A 22,851-nucleotide genomic window follows, 5' to 3' on the forward strand; every position below is an offset into this window, starting at 1 on the left:
AAAGGAAACCTGCAGAAACCAAAACCCATGCTTAATAAATAAGGAATGCCGACAGAAAACAGAAAATAAACTCAAACTCCGTCTTTTTATTTTCTAATAACATTTGATATTTTCCCGGCGCATAACATGCCCGGAAAATAAAATACATGAGATTTTTAAGGAAATATCCGTTATTAAAAGGTATTATTTTTCTTATTTGCAGGAGGGTGCACATATCAGACGCTACGCTCTCTTTCCTCAACGGTGAGTTCGAGGTGGAACCAGCGTACGGAGAAAAGAGGGATGAGGCCCTGCGGATAGCGGGATTAAAGACATATTTCATAGTCAAAGTACTCAAACCAGTAAGTATTATGTCCCCATTCATTAGTTAAAGTGGATGTGTGTATAAATATGACCTCTTAGGTGTCACCCCACCTTCACGACATGATGTAATGGTAATTAATCTGCTTTATCCCTTTCTGTGTGGCGCTGCCAATCATTATGACATGTTTGTGATTTAAATGTGGTTTTAGATTTTACTATAAGAAGGGTATACAGAGGAAGAAACAAAACAGTGATAAAAGATATATTTTAGAGTAGAGCAATTTTAAATTTTAACAAACTACAATTCTATTTTGTAAAATAATGGAAAATTTGAGAAAGCTATGAAAAGAAAAACAGACATATTTTCCATGTATCTGTACCAAAATATCTAAAACCAATGTTGCCAACATATTGACGTGGTAATTCCGAAAATGCGAAGAATGTTCTCCCTTTTTTTCGAGCATTTAATTTTAAATCCTCCCAAGTACATTTCTTGCACATATGTATTTCCGTTGTGTTTAATTAAAACTAAATATACATAAATAATATTAAATAAATATAAACAGGGGGCGAACAAAAAGCTTAGCCAAATTTAAACGTTACAAACACACGCGGAAACGCATTATTCTCGGTATACAGGGTATTCAAAATTAATAAAAATATACAGTTTATTTCAAATTACACATTACAAAAGAAGAAAATGTTTTATTTCATTCATAGATGCAATACGATTAGGTATATGAAACATTTTCATTTAAAAAATAATTTGATATTTTCCCATGTTTAGCCATAATTACCTAGTCTAATTTTATCATTTATCTCGAAATCGGTGTATCAAAATATTGAGTCAAATTTGAAGCAGCCTGTAAGAAAAAAAGTTTGAGCGAAAAAACTATGTCCTCGAATACGAGCATGTATGTAACATATATGGATGATACACCTGTGGGTAATTAGACATTAAAACTGCAAGCCAAATTTGCATAAAATAGCTTCAGTCGCTATTCTTAATTAAAAAAAGTTTTTGTCAAGACATTCGTGTTTTTCTCTACGAATTTATTTAAAAAAGGATTATTCGCCATTTAATTTGAAGGACCATTTTCTTTTTTTAATTAATTTTCTTTTTCATTTATTTTGAATTTACATTTTATGTACTATATATTTACCAATCATCACTACCGGTTATTTTATAATTATCATCATAATCATCCATTTGTTAAACCACAGAACATGAATTACAGAACACAGATCAAAATCTGTGGATGAAAACGTTGTTTAGTTTCTTTCCATAAACAGGAAATCTGGCGTGGAATTGAAACAGCATATTCAAATAACAGAACATTCAAGTCATTTTTTTTGGATATTCTACCGCAACGACAGTCATATAAAGAGTTTTCCCACATTGACAGACATTTTTCCCTTGCCCGCATTTTCACAATTTTATTTATAAATTCCCCACAATATGGTAAAATCCCCATAAATTGGCAACACTAAAAATATGTATCAAATTCATTGCTGACTGCACTTCTACGTTATTCTTATGACATAGATATACATACATATAGGAATATTTTTCTGTAAACATTGGCATCTATATATTTTTTTTTAAGGTTTAACACAAATAAATTTTTTTGAGTAGATTACATCACAACACTAAGGGTTCGGCCAAAATTTTGGAGACAGAAAATAGTATCTTTAAAAGAAAATTAAAAGAAAGCGAGATTATTTTATTAAACGATGAAAGATGTGTTTCAAATTACACTTTAAACTTGGATCCTTGTTAGCTACAAATAGTGAAAGAAGTAAGCGATATTAGAATAAACACCATATGGTATATCTAGCTATAGAGGCAGACAAATGTAAACAAATTTAAACTGTCACTATGAAACTTATTTAAATTATCAAAAATAATCGAAAAGTTGATTTTCTAAATGTCAACTTAAAGTGAGCGTTACACATAGTGACATGTATTTTATCTTTTTTATTGATCCACTTCATTTTCATTTTCATTTCTTTTCATTTTTAGATAGGCATATGTTCATAAAAATGACCCTTGATTAATCATACAGTGAGATTGATCAACGCTTCCGGAACAAGCGTTTATTTAATTTTTTTTCGCAGGTGGCAAAATACTGTAAATATTTCAACACTGACATTTAAGTAACGCTTTTCTGTACGTAAACAGTGGATTTTACTCTTTCTTCCCAGTAATTTAAGTTCTTTGTTTAACCCTTCAACCTTAAATGATAAGGATCTCTTTTTGTTTTCCCTGTTCGGTTGAATTATGTATTTTATTCTTAGTTTAAACGCTTATGAATATATTTCACAAATAAATGTTAAAGAACTCCTTTTGTTTTTCCCCTGTTCCGTTGAATTATTAAAATCACAAAATAGAGAAAAATATTTTTTTTTGTTATTCCCCTGCACCCCTCATAATATGACTGTCGTGCATGTTTACAGAAAAAATATTTAGGTAGCGGTAATAATAACATATGCAAACATGATAGTCTGAAACGTGAAACACTATCCATTTCCATTTTCAAATGATACAGGTACTTTTGACAATAGCGAGGCAAATATTAGCAATATGTTTAACGTTTTGAGTAGTGGTGAGATATAACCTCAAAGCATACATCATATATCACAGCTACTAAATGTAATTGTTACTACTGTGGTATGCGTACCTGACACAAAGTGACCTGTCAATCAGTAGGTGTTTTGAGTAAATAACTAGGTAGAATAAACTTTGATTTTTTACTTTAACTAATGATATTCAGTTTGTGTTAGTAAGTACTTATGCCAATAGACATTAAGCAGCAATGACGTTTAGAGATATGGCATATGCCATGTGCTTAGTAGGTTATATCTCACCACTAGTCAAGACATGTCTGTAGATAGATATTCAAATAGCTGAATCATTCATTGGTCATTTCCTCTACGCCTACGCGATTATCTATCTACGAGCTATGTGGGGTGTTGTTTAATGTATTTCCCGCAATGTTATTAGCCCGCAAAAACAAGGTTATATATTACTAATATTGCATACAAATGGTCAACGAACAATTACAATATGAGTAAATAATGGCCGAATATACATATTTAATCTAAGGGATTTACTATACTAAATGAGTTCAATAATGAAAACTTATAAGAATGTTAGTACATAGTTATTTGGTTTGGTTTAAAAGTAAAAATATTGAGCACAAGTTCACGAAAATGAACAAAATATGTTCTTTTTAAATTACCAGTCACCAGTTAGTTGTTTGATCATTTTTATATACTTACAGTAAAGTACATATATGGTCACAGACGTTTAGTTGTTTTAACAAAATCACTTACACTATAAAAGCAATGTTTCAAAAGGAAATTTTTAGTTAATTTGTAAAACTCTTTAAAACTTAACACTTCTATATTACAATTTTTAAAATGATATTTAAAATTGTTATATATAGGTATTAAATTAATTATTAAAAAGGTCCAGGTTTAATTTAGTGTTTTTTCAAGAAAATAATAAATCTGGCATTTTTACTTTTTAAGAGTAACTTGCTATTGACTAAGCTAAGCTTAAGAAAAATTTTATTTTCGTGCCCTGTACACGTAAAAGGTCATTATTTTTGCATGAAAATAAAATAATAAAAATTTCTAATGTAGATTCCAAAAAAATGCATACCTATACAGTCTGTTACAACACAGGGATCTCGGAAACGGTAAAAGGTTCGAAGTAGCTTAGATGGGGGCAAAGTTGCGTAATCAGGGGACCAACATTATGCTTCTAAAAAATCAAGACTAACATGATTAGTTTTAGAAATCTTTGAAAAAAACGAAAACTTTGGAAATCCGTTTTAGTTTAATTTCAGCCTTGTTTGATGATATTGAAAAAAAAAGAACACTTTTTTATGACCACTTTTTGCCCTCTATCGAATGGCATAATCAATTTTTATATGTAACGTTTCGTCTCTCCTGGACCATCATCAACTTCATTTTTTTAAATACGACCCTGTAAATTTTATTACATTTTTTGAAAGGCTTCAAGTTCCACAATATTGTACTGCCTCAGCCCGAACCAGATTCAGACGTTTTGTCTCGAAAAATTCATCTTCAGTGTATTCGTTCCAAATTTATCTAAATTTTTTATTTAGATTTCTTTGTTTATTGAATTATTGTACACTGTAAGTGTCGTTAGACCCTGTGAAATCCATCTAGTTATTTAAACTATTGCCACCACGCGTTACAATAAAACATTTATTATTATTAACTATTACCATCACTTGGTCATACATAACTCAATAAGTTGTTGCGTCAAAATTAAAACATTATTACAATTTTAATTTTATTATGACAAATTAATTCTTAAAAATGCATATGAACAACCAAAACGCCAACTGAATATTATTCTTTAAAAAATTTCAGTAAATGTTCAAAAACATTTTCGTTTTGGCAAAGGTTGAAAATGAAGATCAGCGTAATATTATCGGAATTTATTATATCTGTAACCGCAACTGTGAAAGAGCATGTCAGATGTATTTGTATGAATATCCTGAAAAAAATAGATCGGAATTTGTTTGAATTTTGAGCACTCGAGAAGCCTAGAAATAACTATGGACACGGGAATAAAACTCTAATAATGTTTTATTTTAATGCGTGGTGGTAATAGTTTAAATAACTAGATGGATTTCACAGGGTCTAACGACACTTACAGTGTACGATAATTCAATAAACAAAGAAATCTAAATAAAAAATTTAGATAAATTTGGAACGAATACACTGAAGATGAATTGTTCGAGACAAAACGTCTGAATCTGGTTCGGGCTGAGGCAGTACAATATTGGGGGTCATGAAGGCTTGCAAAAAATGTCAAAAAATTTCTAGGCTCGTATTTAAAAAAAAATGAAGTTAATGATAATCCTGGAGAGACGAAACGTTACATTTAAAAATTGATTATGCCATTCGATAGAGGGCAAAAAGTGGCCATGAGAAAGTGTTCTTCTTTTTTTACCTCAAACAAGGCTGAAATGAAACAAAAACGGATTTCCAAAATTTCGGTTTTTTTCAAATATTTCGAAAACTAATCGTGTTAGCCTTGATTTTTTAGAGGCATAATGTTGGTTCCCTGATTACGCAACTTTTCCCCCATTTAAGCTAGTTTGTATCTCTTGGTCTGATCCGTGTCTTTCTCTTATCATGAGCGAAAAAATTTTAAATTAATGTCTACATATTCTGATTTTCTAATATTTTTTACAAGGATATGTCAATCAAAGATCTTAACGAGAAAATTGCAATCAAGAGAATTATTGATCACTGTGTATATTGTAATAGGAATTTTGTGTTTCAGATATTTATAACTTGTTTACCGGAGGAAATAATTGGTGCAAATCCCTATCCTACCTACCTATAACATCAAAATACCTACGTATGAAACAAGATTATTACTTAATGAACAGTGGTATTCAATATTTAGCGCTTAATCAGCTCTCGATTTGTTTGAAATTCGATATAGTTTTATTAAAAAAGTAAATCCATAAACAAAATCATTTTTACTAAACTTTCGAACCTTATTTGAAAAAGATTTTTCATTTCTAAATATACACCCAGACACAAATTTTTAGTTAGGTACTTATTTACTGACAACATCACATTATTTATATTTGTTACTCAATTTATTTTGCTTTACCCCCATATTTGCAATACAGTATTTTTTTCTACAAATTTTATATTTACTGTTACAGTTTTTTAGGTAACCTCTTTCGGAATCTTATCAAATTCACTCGTAGATGAAGTAATGAAAGTAGTAACTCCGTTACTACTTTCATTACTTCACCTACCAATTTTAATATTTCATATGTAAGAGTAAAATAATATTCAATTTCAAACGTATCGATTTAAACCAGCCTTCTGTAATAATATCCACTCCCTCTGTGTTGTTCGATAACGTTATTTATATAGAAACGTAGAAAATACCTCACTTGTTTGTTTTCTCTGAAACTGGAAAGGAAGGAACAACTGGGTACAATCATATCGTATTTACTTCAGTAGTAGGTATTAAGCTGTTTCGGTGACACATAGTAGAATTTACCTAATTTTATTATTGTTTATAAGTTTTAGGCCTGGTACTTTGAGTCTCGATTAAAGCTTGATTAACTGATCAGGCGATTAGACTGTGCATATATAAATTTATTTTATAAAGTATAATCAGTCTAATCGCCTAATAATATAATTTAATAATAACATACGAGCAGTATAATTTTAATTTGAAGATAACAACTTTTAATATAATGACTGGAAACCACAAACCATAGTAGACTTATGAAATTATATCAGACTATCCAAACTGCAATAAGAAATACGTATCTGCATAGCTTATTCTATAAATATTTACAATAAAACAGTTGTAGATTGTAATTAAAATTGGCACTAATGAATAAATTCCTTAATTATCTAAATGTTATAATTTGCCGACAAATTAAAACGATATGTTCCAGTTTTTTGGCCAATGAAAGTACAAAATTTGCTACAATTGCTACCAATATAGCTTGACTAATCTGTTGGCGATTTATACGTTAAAAAATTGGTAAACAAAAATATATAAGGGCTATGTTTAAGTTCACCAAAAAATAAACAAAGCAGATATATTTGAAATTAAAAAAAAATTCAGTGCAATATTACAAATTCGAATAGAAAGCAAAAGAATTCCACTTCCAATTCTAAGAAATAGTCTGTTTCTGTCAGAAATATTCATACATTTGCATCTACATTTTGCAAGCAACATGTTCAGCGTACCATATGCTGTCACATGTAATTTTAGTGAAGTTTCCAGCTTTCCGACGGCAGCTAGATTTTCTTGATATCGGCTGCGAATATTTTACGTACGAAGGAAGACAAAACGAAATATACAATCTGTACTACTGGAGAACACATTATCTTTAGGTAATTTTGAAGTAAGTTTATGAATAAGTTGATTATTTTCATCAAATATATTCCAAAAAAAAACTGCAGCAAATTTGATATAACTATTTTTGGGTGCCACATTTTATTTTTTCATTTAAGAATTAATTTATGATCGACTTGAAATGTGATTTGCCATTTGAATGATGAAAATGGTACCTATCTTTTTTATATTTAACTAAATTTTGTATATACATATACCAAAAAACATCCAAATTTAGTTATTTTCTCGTAGACAGGTTAGTGGACATAAAACTCACGTCACTTTCGATCGATTCTCTGTTCCCATTTATATTGAAAAAGCCGTTGAAGTTTTTCAGGAACTACAGTTTCTTATTATTATTTTAATGATACCGGAATTGGGAAATGTACAATGCAGCAAATACTACGGTAATATATTATTTATATTCAAATATATTCATAAATTTTTTGGATATATCTAGAAATTATTGAAGTTCAAATTTAGATTAGTCTGTGTGATACGAGAGTTGTGGTAGGTAATTACCTGGGCTTGACAAGAAAAAAAACATTTTTATTTGCAAAATTTATTTTACTTTTCATCGTAATCACCTTTCAGTTCGATATACTTAGTTCAACGTTTTTTTTATCTATTGTATCCCTTCTAAAAAATATGATTGTTCCAACCTATCAAAATAAGTGTTCGTTTCAGCAATGACCTCATCGTTAGAGTCAATTTTTTTGGGACGAGCCATTTATTCATATTTGGAAATAGGAAATAATCGCTGAGTACTAAATCTGGCGAATATGGTGGATGTGGAAGCAATTTATATCCTCTCATGGAATTTGGTGGAAACGATCCAATAAGTTGACATTAATCGTTTTGTTCTTTTTAAGGTACAACCCAAAATATTGTAGACATGACTTTGTTCATCGATAAAGTCGCCTTTGGCTCAGATTCTCCACGGAAAACCCACTGTTTGGACTGTTCTTTGGTCTCTGGCCTGCTGTGAGAAATCATTTCGATTGCGTCTTAACATCGTTAAACGTTCTTTTAAAGTGTGTGTTTGCTGTCAATTGTGACTAATCGCGGCACCCATTTTACGGAAAGCTTTTTCATATCCAAATGAGTTGTTAAAATATTCTGCACCCGTTCAATTGAGATGCCCACAGTCTCAGCAATCTCAAACATTTTCAACTCTCCGCACGTTTATCACGATACCGTGGATTTTTTTCAATTATTTCTGAAATTGTAACCTCATTTGGACGATCTGGGCGATCTTTATAAAAAAATCCACTTTTAAATTCAGCTGTACAATATTTTATGGTTCATAACGAAGGTGCAGTGTCCCCATAAACTTTGCTGAGCTCCGTTTTAATCTCATTATTTGTTTTCTTTTTCAAAAACAAGTATTTCATCACCGCTCAAAATCATTTTTTTCCATTTTTGTAAAATTATAAAAGTTGTTCTATTTAAATGGCTGGCATTCACAAACTAAACTAAGCAGCAACTTAACGGTTCGACATTGTTGTTGCGAATGGTTATATTTACGAAAAGTATCACTAACAGCGCCATATCTTGCCTAGGCCAGGTACTTATCATACAGCCCTCGTATTAAAAATACAAACCTATTTTCCTTTGTAATATTAGAATACAACAAGGAATATATGTACTAAAAAAATATACTGAGATAAAGAAATTTAGTTAACTTTTAATAAAGAAGATATTCTCTAAACATTTACCTCTATTGAAACTGAAAAGGATCATTTCATTCAATTTGATTTTGCTCTCACAAAATATCCACTGAGTTTCATCCTAAAAAAACTAAGTGCGCTATATTTTAAGAAACAGGCTTGGATTTTAATGTATGTAAAGAAAAGTTTTGTAAATGTTTGAGGTTATATCAAAGTTGATAATGTGTAACTTTGTGTCAGAAGTGGAGGAATTATATGTCAGCACCCCGCGTGAAGGATTTATTGCGAATAATAGTAAACAATAAATTGTGTTTAGCTTATACAATAAACCCAGTCAGACTATTAATTATGATTGGCACACAGAAGTTCCTTACGTATTCCGGATTAGATCAATAACTAAACAAGACAGGCAATATCTGCGGCGGAGAATGAAATTATTGAAGATTACTACCACTACAATTTAAAAATTTTGATTCAAAACAATAAGTTTTGTATATTTTTCTGTTTATATTTTTCAATAAATTTTATTGCTGCGAGATCAATAAATATTGCAGCTAATAAACGATAAACAATAGTTCGTACTGTCAAAAGTTTTTGACTCAGGAAGGATTGTTTCATTTAGTCGCGAGAGATAGGTAGTTAGTTTTGATACCTGAAGAGGAAGAAAAGATAAGAGTAATTACTGAACACGCCACGCAGGCATCAGTATGCTAATAAAAAAATTTCCACGTGATCGTTGTGGGTGAAATAGTCCATGATGAAAACAATGTTGGAAGTGCACAGAAGCGAAGATATTTCAACATTTCATAAATCAATATTCAAGATTCAGACCCAGAAAATTTCTTGAGGCTCCCGTAAAATGTAGTTAATGATTAAATAAAATGAATGAATCATTCAATGTAATGTAATCCAAGAAAATAAAATGATGTTCTTTTTGTTAATGCTAATATTAACGTAAATGTTAAACAGATATATAATATTTTTAAATTTCTCACTTATGACTAAAGTTATTCCTGTTAGAGCAAATGAAAACCGCAAAAATTAGCATTCGTACGAAATTTAGTTGTTCATATAAGAATGAAAATTTTAAAGATTTTTTACTTAATTTAATTTTTGTTTGTCATTCGTGTTTGTCATTTTGTCAATCTTTTTATCAGAATTGAAAATTACGTCAAATATATTACTTTACAAGTTTCGTTTTAATTCATTTTTGAATTTTATTTATTGTTGTTAGTTGCAGGATATAATATGAAAAGCGATAAACTCGATAGTTTTTGGAATAGTTCTTTATTTTCATGTTCAGGAAATGGTGTAACATACAGGCTACAAATTCGCTTCTCACTACAGGGATCTCGGAAACTGTAAGAGATACGAAGGAGCTTAAACAGGGGCAAAGTTGCATAATCAGGGCACCAACAATATACCTTTAAAAATCGAGGTTTTCGAAATATTTGAAAAAAAAAAACGAAATTTTGGAAATCCGTTTTTGTTTCATTTCAGCCTTTTTTGAGGTGATATTGAAAGAAGAAGAACACTTTCTCATGGCAACTTTTTGCCCCATATCGAATGGCATAATCAATTTTTATATGTAACGCTTCGTCTCTCCAGGACCATAATCAACTTCATTTCTATAAATTATTTAAGATTTTAAGTGTCAAAACACGAACTGATCTGGGAATTCTGACTCTAGATTCGGATAACATGTCAAAGTACCATAGAATATCCTGGTCTAGTCTACGGCAAAAATTCATTCTTTTAGCTTGTGGCGTTATCGGTTTTGCGTTATCACAAATTAACTCAATCCAGAAAAATTATTTAAACTTTTTCCGGCATTTGTGTCGCAAGAATATTGCACGTTTCATTTCGTAACATTATAATATGGGTCGTAGATAAAAAATATCCTATTAATTCCCAAAAGTCACTTAGCCACCCAACCATTACAGTGTGAGCACTTCGCTATGCCCTGTACAATATACACTAATATACATATACGAAAAACTTAAAAATATGTGTTTCCTCGGGACCAAAGTAGGTAATGAGATAACTCACCTTACGGAACATCTGTATGAAATTATGAAAATAATTCCGTAGCATCCAATTTTTCCCATCTTTAATTCCCTATTACCACGAAATGTATTAACGTTTACTTTCAGTTCCAGCCCCCCAAACAGGACTTTCAAAATGGCGGCGGCATCCTGCCGGAAGAAGACAGCTGCGTTATAGCGGAAATTGCCTCCGATATTAAGGAAGAAGAAGCGAATGTAAGCTGCGGTATTAAAAATATTTACATTATACATGAATTATTAAAATTCCAGGACAGTAATCCCGCGAGATCGCGTCAGGACTCCACGGACTTTAAAATTAGACTGCGGAAAGAACTGGTGAGCAGGGATGGGCACAAGTAAGTAACAAGTTCATATACTTTGCATGAAATACTCAAGGTGTCCCTCGACTGTGTATCGATGTTAAAAACGTTTTAAGTGTTTGAGATACGTCCGAAAAAATAGATATACCCAATAGAAGATAATAGTACTTCCTTATTTTAACAAAAAAATATCGAAAACTTATTCTTAAGATTGCTGTATTTAAGCAATCGATCAACTAAACTAAAATATTGAGAAACAGATTGTTTCTGTTTAGACATTTAGATAGAGACATCTTAACAGAAAAACACCATGTGGTGTATGTGGTACAGGTAGCGTTGGAAGCTGTTAAGTAAATTGAATTTTATTAAATCAAAGGACTTCTACGCTTAGGGCTAATGTAATATCGTTATCCGAAATCTCTCGTGAAAGAAGTGGTGAGATTGCTAAACCGATGAATACACCTGTATCAGTGCGAACAACATCTGGAATATACAGGGTGACTCAGTTATAATGTCATTAATGTTAATCGCGTATTTGTAAAGGCCTAATAAAGACAGCAAATCGAAAATAAAAATTTTCTAGACCATTTAAAAAATAAGTAAATTAACCCTTAACTCGGCGCACCAATTTATAATAGAAAAAGCGCAGTGCAGGCCAGCGGAGTACATAGCGATCGAACATTGTAGCGAATCAGCTGATTTCCTAGTCGTCGTCTCGTCCAGTTTTGCAATTGCTTTCACAATTAAAGTGCAATGGATCTCAACTTTATTAAGACTTTATGAACGAATGTGTGAGTCTTTATTTTAGCCGTACTGTCATTTTAAATGGGTAGGTAGCATAAGCTATGTCACACAATAAGTTATACGTACTACAAACTGAATAATGAATTGATAACACTAAAAAGTCATATTAAATTATAAAACGTAGTGAATACATTGACAATTTTAAAAATACTAAATTGTATAACCATTATTCGAAAACAATTACCTATTATCCTTATACATTTATTTTGATTAGCAATTAAATAATATTTGTTAATATTTGAAAAGCAAAAAATATCTTATTCATTCACGGATTGAAAAGTCATTAAAATCTGAATTAATGCACGCATATCAAGAGTTGGTCAAGATTAATTATGGAAAAATCTTTGTGGGTCGGCGGTCAGGAGCGCTCCAAAAAGGGGTTTAAGTAATGATTTGAAAATATTTTAATTTATTTTAATACAGGGTGTCCCACCAGGAGCTGCGTCGATCGATATCTAGGAAAGTACTGCTCCGAAAAATTTGAAAATTTGGCAACATGGCAATGTCCCTAGGGTGAACACAACTAAAATGTCTAGAACATCAGAATGTCAGCACTTCCGGTTATACCAGAAGTCGACTCCAACTTCGTTATTTTAAATGGGACACCCTATATATAATCGCATATTCGGATTCTACGTGAAATTTGAGGGTTACTTTATTACATATTCCCTATACCTAGAAGTTATAGACTTTGAGATACTACTTTTTAAAGAAAAAATGATGCAAGGGTTCGCGGAGATGGTAGTAACTCGTTCCAGGAGCGTGATATCGAGCAGATTTTTAGTACCTGTAAAGGGCTTAGGTAACGCTAAATTATGGTCTACTAACAAATTAAAACATTTAATGTTAGGTGTTTCATTTTTGCTGTTAATTTTGATAACTAATAACAGCTATAACTTTGTTAACTTAAATGGATCACCCTGTATTTTTTACTCTGTCGTATGCAGATTGAAATTTCTTTTCAAGCGATATAAGGATTGTTAGGGTTGCCGTTACTATTTTTAGGGATTTTGCAATTTTCTATTTTTCGACGCAGTTCCCAGTGGGACATCCTGTATATGCATTACATTTTTTTTAATCACGTTCGTATTCTGCTCATTTTTTCCTAGGTATCTTCCCTTAAAATTAATGACATGACTGGATCACCCTGTATAGAGCTTTCCATATTTACCTACTATTTACATAAATCATTATTTTTTACGTTCATGAGAGGTTTTATGTAAATATTTTATTATTGCTAATATATTAATATTAAGTTTAATGTGTGCAAATAATACTACTATATTTCATATTAACAAAGATTCAAGTAAAGAATTATTTTCACAGCTTAATATTTTAAACTAATTGTAAGTGAAAGCACAATTTGACTTATTGTATATTTTTTTAATTATAATTTTCTAGTAACTAAGCACAGCACACCCTTTGAAGATAAATTTGTTTTAAATGTTAAAATCTTATTTTAAATCCTATAGAAGGTTGAGAAGTTTTAACCGTTTCCTAATTTGTGGTTTTCATAGCTTCAGACTCAACCAAACCGAGTTTGAAAATGTGGAAAGTTCTGAATTATTTAAAGTATAACTCGAAATAATGTTTTATTTTGTTTAAAATATTTGAAATTCCTCTGCTTTCATAGAAGTTTCTGCCATCCAACCACAGTTAACGCAAACTTATATCTGAAAATCCGGAATTGAATTATTTTAAATATCTAAGATTGTAATAAATAAAGTCATGTTTTGCATTTAATAGAATTTATTCTTTCCGATATTCAAGTTTTCAAATCCCACATTTCATCTTAAAACCCCAAAAACAGTAAACAAAATATTCGTTAATTCATTTAGAGCTTTTTATGTGTTATGGAATCGAAGTTTACCGAAACTGGATATCTGCTAATTAGTATAATTAATTAAAAGTTTAATTCCCTTTGACTTTTAAAAATTAACTTCAACTCTGGCACGTTAAGCTTTTCGTAAGAACTTTAAAGCAGTACCTATTTAATTTACAACTTGGGGGGTAATTTTGAGCCGTTAAACAGACTAATATAATTAAGACAGAAAATGAATGAGTCCGTAAATTTATAATAAATTTATTAATTAATGCTCTGAACTGAGTAGTAGACGGCAAATATTTTGTAATATTAAAAATATAATTAATGTATTATTTAGCTAAAAATATGATAGAATAGTTGTAAACACATTAACAAAATATTAGGTAACGATAGACACATTTTTTTTTGCAAACGGTTTTGTGCATAATCATACAAATATTAATTGGAAGACCTTCAAATTTTAATTCTGGTCAAATTGGTCACTAGAAGAAAAGTAAAGTCATTTTTGAGACACAGGGTGCTGGAATTTAAATAAAATACATTTTCTAATATATTTCTGAAAACGTACGACGTCAAAGAAATGAAATTTGGTAAAATAAAGGTGAAAGCATGCTGAATTTATTAATAAATATTGTTATGATATTGAAAGCCGATAACGATACACAATTACATAATACAATGAAATTTTGAAAATTATGACATACTAAAACAGAGAACTCTCACAACAGGGATGTGTTATACTATATACGAGAAATGAAGCATACAAATTAACGTATATAATAAGTTTTAGTACATAAAAGACAAAATCGTTACATGATAACATCAATCTGTAAAAATAATTTAAATAATGCAAAATTTTAAATTAAATAGTTTAATGAAAGCAATAATACATACTAGAAAGTTAAAATGTATAACCTAGTACAACTTTGTAATATTCATCATATAGGAGCATTTGTTTGGGGAAATTTGAAAAATTAAGATTTTGACAGGCAGATTATCGTAGGACAAGAACGAGTTGTACTTATAAATAAAATCCATGCAATAAAATAAGACTATAATTAAAGTTCATCATACCTTTAGTCTACATTTATGAGTGGAATTAAAATTAAAGTTCTTGATATAATTTTATATAGATTTTCGAAATGTCAAACCCATAACTCAACATTGTGTAAATGATAATTCTCAGATGTAAAATGAACTGTGTTGTGTTAAAAAGACCTTCTATTCATACAAGACTGTATTTAAATCCCAATTTACAATCCTAGTAGTGTATAAACATTGAAAGTTGTCAAGAAACGATCACCCCGAAAACATTTTAGTTATTAGTTAACGCATACCAGATAAAACTGTTCAAAATAGTGAAATTAACTTAATATCAATGTTGCAGAACAATACTATTGACATAGAATTAAGCTAGATATCATAAATTGGTTAAATTTAAAGAAATGAACAAAATTTTGTAGAAACTTTAAAAATCAACGTAACATAAAAATTTGGGTATGTAAATTTGCAGAAAATTATGTAGAATCCGTATATCAGTGCCATGCTGCAAAAGACATACATAAAGGCATAATTCCAGTTTAAAAATTTCATAAAGCTTCAAACTAATGTTGCTATAACAACAACCTCATTTGTTATCAATTTATAAAAACTGTTACAGGACTTCTAGTAGTCAGTCTTTCATAATTTGTCGAACCATAAACATCGTTCAGTCACTCCTAAAATAAACAAAAGCCAGACAAATTAAATAAATAAATGTATACGTAGTTACCAGTTTTCAAACAACAACAGCAAGTGGTATTCTGACAACTGTCAAAAGTGAAAATTTTCCAGCAGTTAAAAATTTCTCAACAGTCCAAATATTCACTGAGATTTATATGAAGGGAATAAGTGTCATTTAACCAAAAGTGCAAGGTATAAATTTCCAATTAATACTAGTGAAGTGCTGTGAGAAAATACAACGACAGATGAAGTGTAAACCCAATCAACCATTGGAATATCAAGTATATGGAACCAGTTCTTCGATGTAGATCATACAAAACCCTACATCGACCAGGACGAGGTTCACGACATCTGGATGGCATCTCCGAAACCAGAAATACACTAAAGCGATATGCGAATCACATACTTCTACAAATTGGCCAATTTAAAAATTTCATCGGACGAATTCGTATATAACAATTAAACTTATAGCTATAAAAATTCTGTTTTAAAATACCAAAGTCGACGAAATATCAAAATTTCACCTTCTAAATTAGTATAGCATAAAGTAGATTTAGGGTAATAAGTAAGAATACAACTTGTCAATTGTCTGCAAAATTAGATATGCAATATATTTTGTTCATTTCATGTTAAATAGTATTTTTCATTTCGTATATATATAAAAAATTTTGTGAAACACACCCTGAGAAAGAGCAAGCTCTAACTGAAATAATTTATAAGACCAGATCTTATTGGCGCCTGGGCAAAATAAAATAAAGTAAAATAATTCACTCAGTCACAAATAAGAAAAACATAACAATATGTCAACTCGTAGCGGAGATATGAGAAATTATTATCAGTAAGATACCCAGAAATTCAACGAAAACGGAAAATTTGGCCTCTGCAGTGAAACAAATGCGTTTTATTCCAATTTATACCAAGTGAGGGGCTTTGCTAAGATATTTTAGCTACAGTAGGTAAAATTTTTGCTGTCACAGAAAAAAATTCATGCTGCCCCAAGTAAGTACGTTTTGCTGAAACGTGTTCGCTAACATAACAAAAAAAGTATTGTGACTATATGATAGTTCAGTTGGAATTTTATTTTAGTTGACTGTCTATCTGTCCCAAATGAGTTGCTTTGCTCGGTAAGTGAATGTACTTTTTCAGAATTGACCCAATTGAGGTTAGTCAGTCCTTATTTGTAGCAAATTAGGGCTCACTTACTGTAACTGAGGCCTCACTTAATATTTTCCAGAATAAATCGGAATTCGGCTCAGTGCGCATGCGCGATTACGCGTGCCCATGCTGATCAAGGTTTCGCCCATAGAGAAGTTAGAAGTTTCGCCATCGTTAGTCGTTGGGTCCTTTATAATAAATAGATGTTTTGTGATCGAAAGTTGAGTCAGTTTTCAGTTGTTTAACAACCGCCAGAAAGTTTTCAATTTGGGTATCTGCGTAGGTATGCAATAGTACCTACATGCATGCGTGATTACATGCACACAATGCAGGTTGAATACGAACTCTTACTTCTCGAATGGGGATTTCAAGATTATTTATGCTTGTTTGAGTATATGTACAACATTTTTAGTTGCATTGCATGGTGCACGAAGAGTGAGGAGAGCCAACGAGTTGATTCACTTGGAGTTAATGAATTATTAGGGTTAATGAGTTTACTAGCTTGGGTTAATGAGTTGATTCGCTTGGGGTTAATAAGTTGACTCGCTTGGGGTTACTGACTGACTCGTTTGGGATTAATGAGGACTCACTTGGGGTTAATGAGTTGACCCGTTTGGGGTTAATGCGTTGAGTCGCTTAGGGTTAATGAGTTGACTTGCTTGAGGTAGCAAAGGGATTATAGAAAAACTGTCTACTCACTGTAAATGAGTTTCTTCCAGCAAAGGTAAGAAGGCAACTCACTTGGCGCTTATTTAATGCAGATATTTTGAAAAAAAAAATTCTCTCTGTGCATCTTATGTAAAGGTTTAAGCGGATTTAAGTATGACAAAACAAAACAATTACAAACCATTAAACTGTTAGATACTTAGACAACTTTCCACTTGACACAACCCGTTATAAACTTGTATGTATTTCACAAAACATGTCTACTGACTATTCTTATCTAACCAGAGGAAAGTGATGGTAAGAATAGTAAAGTAAATTATACAATTATAACCGACTACATCATTATTAAATTAATACAGTTGTTGTGGTATATAGATTAAGGTATTGGTATTTATAAGACAAATCACAATTGTACATAATTCTCTATAACCTTTATTTCAAAGATTAATAAATGTGTATTAAGTATATTTCAGTTGAATAATCAGCATGAGTATTTATTTTCAAATTAACTTTCTATCCTTTCTATTCCGTTCAGTATTATTAGAGACGCCAGTGACATATTCAGAGTTTTCATAGCTTTCCAAAATATGGCTGAATTTTTGGGTTTTAGTGATAATGACTCCCTCTATACCCATCATTGAATGTGATATTGTTTTGTACAATCAATAGAGAAATTCAACGTTTTAGAAAACTTGAAATATTTTCTTAAAGCTTCGTGTATCTTGAAAACGAAGCATCCTTGGACATTCTTTGATATCCACAATCAAATTTTAAGCTTAGCCAATTAATCCTGAAACACTCAGAATTATTAGTAATTGTGTAGTAATAACGAAATCAATATCTTAGCTGCATCTAATTTGGCAAACTTAAAAATATTCCTGCTTTTTAAATTAGGATCACATTTAACACAGCAAATTTTTTTACCTTTATTTGTTATTTTCTCTGCATTAATTAAGATTGTTTATAATATCCAACTTTCATATTTACTGAATAACTTCCTATCTCAAAAACGAAGCATTCTTTGATATTTGTAATAAATAGCCCGGAGATATGCCAGCCACCTGATACCCAGGCTGTCTAATAATCGATATGCATGAAAAAGCTAAGAGTAGAACATTATTTGTTTCTGTGGGGAGGCAAAGCAACTCAGGCAATATGCTAACAAGAATCGTTAATTTATTAACCGCCATGGGCTTTCAAGGCTCGCATTCAATAATTACAGAGAGAAAATATAATAGAGCTGATGCAAAATAAGAATGAAAATGCTATTTGCAATAAAGACATTGAATATGGGTGAAAAAGAATGAAAAAATGGCAGACGTATTTATTTTATTTAATTCATCCAACGAGAAGGAAATTTAATTATACAATGTATTAATATCTCTCAGTACCTACATAAATAAATAATATATAAAAATAAAATTAAACAAATAAAGAAAAATACAAAAAAGCTGTACTGAAAATGTTTACAGTCAGATACAGAATTAGTATTGGAGTAGATTTTCAAATTATCAACATACAGTAATAAGACAACTTAAAATTATTCGGGATATCATTAATGAAATTAATAAAACATAGTGGGCCAAGTGTCGCAGCCTGAGGCTTACATCGATGGTATTGTACAAAGTCAACGCAATGAGATATTATTTATCCGACTTTTTTTTATCTAAAGATCCAGTAATAAACTGGGTAACACACGAGACAGTTTATCAGGTATAAACCTGTGCCGCTCATGGATTACTAAACCTTGTGTGTAAAAAGAAATATATTCGTGAACAACAATTTCAAATAGTTTTAAAAAATTACACAAAATTGCTATAGGTCTGTAATTTTCAATGCCATGTTTGTTTCTTTCTTTAATAACTAAACACACAAAAGACTGCTTCTATAAATTGGAAAATTTAATTATTACTGTTTGACCAAATTCATCTTGTCGCGAGTTTCATATGAGCAGTGGCATTTAATCATAATTTAAATATACAGGGCGTAATAAAGATCATATTTATACCGAGGTTACTTTTGATCTTTGTAAAAACGTAACAGTAATTTATTTTTCAAATTCTGACGTGAACACTTTTTAAACCTTTTCCTTAAAGAGAAGATATAGCAGCTCAGTTGTAACCGTTAAAAAAATTTTCACGTTTCAATTTTCTTACTATTTTATTTATTTTGGAATAATTTATAAAATCTACCACAAATTCACTGCTGAAGTGGCTGCATAAGAACAACTAGTGGAAACATACTGTATTTCTTTACATACGTGTCGCACGTAGTGACAGTAATATAGTTCAATAGTTCTAGTTTAATGTCTGAGGTCATTGATTCAGAAATAGAACATGTACTGCTAAAAAACAGTAACACATACCTAAATGTTTGTAGAAAGTGTAAAAACGATTTTAAAAAATTATTTCATATTAATCATACATGTTTTCATTTATTTTTTATTACCAATGTTAGTTTTTTAAAACAGTAAGAAATAATTATTTTAAAACACAAATTAGTTTTATTTACAATTACAACGTATCTACATACCAATAGTAGTTAATACGTAATAAATAATGTAAAAATTAAAAAAAATTAAAACAATTTTTTTATTTAATGTTCGGCATTTCGTCCATATTGACATTAAAAAAAATTGGTGACTAAAATAACACGCCGTTGTCATAGACAGCAATTTGTCTTCACTCAATTATTTTTCATTAGTTTCGCTGTGTTCATTCAATTTAGAATTTCATTTCATTCATTTAGAATTAGTAACGTATATATTAGTTAATATTTAATAAATCATGGAACATTATTTTTTTAGAAATAGTAAAATTTTTTAAAGTTGGGCTCTTCCACCATAGAGATATCAAAAAATATAATTTTAATTAAGAAGTCCGTAAATTGTACAAAAACAATCTGATCTGCTAAGCAATTTCCATAACTCCGCACAATGCAGTTGATATAAAAGCAAATGGCAACGCTGGCAGTGAGGAATACAACCGCATACGTAAAGTAAAGTGAAATTTTTGTGCAGAATGTACCTGCCCTACTATTAAGATCTCCTGCCTTTGTCCTGTGGATCATCACTGATTGAACATTGTAAGACGCCGAAGACGATATCTGGGTACCTATAACCTTTTCTCGACATTATAAGATTCCAGAATTTTTAGAATCACGTTTGATAAAGTTCACAGATAACGTGATTTGTGTAAGCACCCTTAGTGGGTGATTTACTTTCAGAGCTTAAAAAGGAATACAGTCACTTGCCAATTTCTTATAAGGTCTCCGGGATCGATCCGTATTCTACGGTAGATACAATTTGTTGTACACATTTTTAAGGAGAGAACATACTTAGTAAAAGCGAGATTGAATTTATTATATATTATAATGATGTAAGGTCCTACTGTAACAGGGTGTCTGCCAAAGAATGGGTTAAATTCCAGCACTAAATATGTTGACAAATGCTTCGTTTTCAAGATGTTGGTTTTCAAGTTAAGAAAATTAAATTTAGAAATACTTCGGAAATCTACGTAGCAGTTGTTTTCTTATACGACATGACGAATAATATCCTGGACCGTTATTATCAAATTCAATTGGATTGGAAAATCGAAACTTGTAGTATATTAAACATCGGGTGTCAAAGGATAATAATGTGCTCTGTTAGTAGTACACTATCGACCGTGCAATAATCTCCAAATACTTTAATTAATACAATATTAATGTAATCTTTGTCTGAAAATTTTTCTCTGATGAAACTTGTAAGCATAAGAAATGCATCGGTATAAAGGCCAGGAAAGAGAGCTGGGAAATGACCATTTTGCGAGTTTTTGTTTCAGCAAGCTGAATTTATCATTATAGATGCTAAATATTATGTACAATAACATAGTCACAAAAATGGGGGGAAGATTTTTTACAGGGTGGTTAATTGTATAATTTTTACGTAAATTCACGTTTTTCGCTTATAACTTTTTTACGTTCATTTCCACTTGAAAATAGTAAAGTACTTTTTTTCGCCTTTAAAAGACCTACAAAACTAGCCTTCGAGCGTCAAAAAATATTGATTAAATCAAAAGTTATAAACAGAAGAATTTTATTTATGACTTTTGAATTAAACATTTATAAACTGCGTTATTATTACCAGAACGTTTTAGCATAGCATCCTCTCATTCCTTATCACTGTCTAATAATTCACCGAAATCTGGAATCGGTAAGTTGAATATTTTACAAGGTATGGCCTTATAAACACTGATTTTTTTCATGGTAGATTTCATAATAATACATTGAAATCTATCATTTTTTTTTTAATTTCAAATTTGCAACCTGGAAAGTTTTGTATATTTTAGCCTTGGTTGCAAAATGAAATATATGACGCACGCGCGTGATATAGTTATATATTCGGAAAGCTTGTGAATAGAGCTTTAAGTTAAAAAAAAGTCGTCAAGATTCGTTGAAAAACAACGAAGTTACAGACTGTCAAAGTTGATGGCCTATTGTTAAACAAATTAGGTTGGTAGCGATAAAACAAATACTGTCATAACCAAAAACTCGAGTACTTTCTCAGATAAAAATATTTTAATTGTGGAAGTATGTTAAGTGCATAAGAAATATTGTCAAAAGTCAGTGGGTCGCTTGATTTTCGGCGAGCCGTGGCTCGGCGGAAGGGTGGGGGATGCAAGCGAACGACAGAGAGTCCGAAGAAAATGACGATAATATTCACAGTCTTGCCGTTAAAAAAGCGAAAGTCGCTTGAAAATAATATATTTGACAGTCTGTAACTCCGTTGTTTTTCAACGAGTCTTGGACGATTTTTTTTTAACTTAAAGCTCTTTTCATAAGCTTTTCGAATATGTAATAATATATAACTATATCACGCGCGTGCGTCGTATATTTCATTTTGCAATGCAACTATGGCTAAAAAATAAAAAAACTTTCCAATTTTGAAATTAAAAAAAAATATATAGATTTCAATGTATTAATATGAAATCTACCATGAAAAAAATCAGTGCGATTGTGGAAGATGCTCGGGATCGTCCAGACTAATAATTAGTTAATTTGTTTATAAGGCCATAACTTGTAAACTATTCAACTTACCGATTCCAGATTTCGTGTGAGTTATTAGACAGTGATAAGGAATGAGAGGATGCGATGCCAAAACGTTCTGGTAATAATAACGCAGTTTATAAATGTTTAATTCAAAAGTCATAAATAAACTTCTTCTGTTTATAACTTTTGATCTAATCAATATTTTTTGACGCTCGAGGGCTAGTTTTGTAGGTCTTTTGAAGACGAAAAAAAAGTACTTTACTGTTTTCTCGTGGAAATGAACGGAAAAAAGTTATAAGCGAAAAACGTGAATTTACGTAAAAATTATACAATTAACCACCCTGTAAACAATCTTCCCCCCATTTTTATGACTGTGGAAACTAATATGTTA

The 22,851-nt window shown here is 30.7% G+C and overlaps 1 protein-coding gene across 1 annotated transcript in view; it reads left to right on the plus strand.

Annotated features, from left to right (window-relative positions):
• The window catches only part of LOC111692202 (adenylate cyclase type 3), a gene marked incomplete at its 5' end in the record, with an annotated part of 69,036 nt that overhangs the window by 17,346 nt on the left and 28,839 nt on the right, over nucleotides 1-22,851 (plus strand). Inside the window, 3 exons of the mRNA XM_023456043.1 lie at nucleotides 203-341; nucleotides 11,049-11,156; nucleotides 11,211-11,296. Coding sequence (XP_023311811.1) covers nucleotides 203-341; nucleotides 11,049-11,156; nucleotides 11,211-11,296 — 333 coding nt within the window. The remainder of the gene's footprint in view (nucleotides 1-202; nucleotides 342-11,048; nucleotides 11,157-11,210; nucleotides 11,297-22,851) is intronic.

This window comes from Anoplophora glabripennis, unplaced genomic scaffold (assembly GCF_000390285.2).
Source record: "Anoplophora glabripennis isolate ALB-LARVAE unplaced genomic scaffold, Agla_2.0 scaffold1126, whole genome shotgun sequence".
NCBI lineage: Eukaryota > Metazoa > Arthropoda > Insecta > Coleoptera > Cerambycidae > Anoplophora > Anoplophora glabripennis.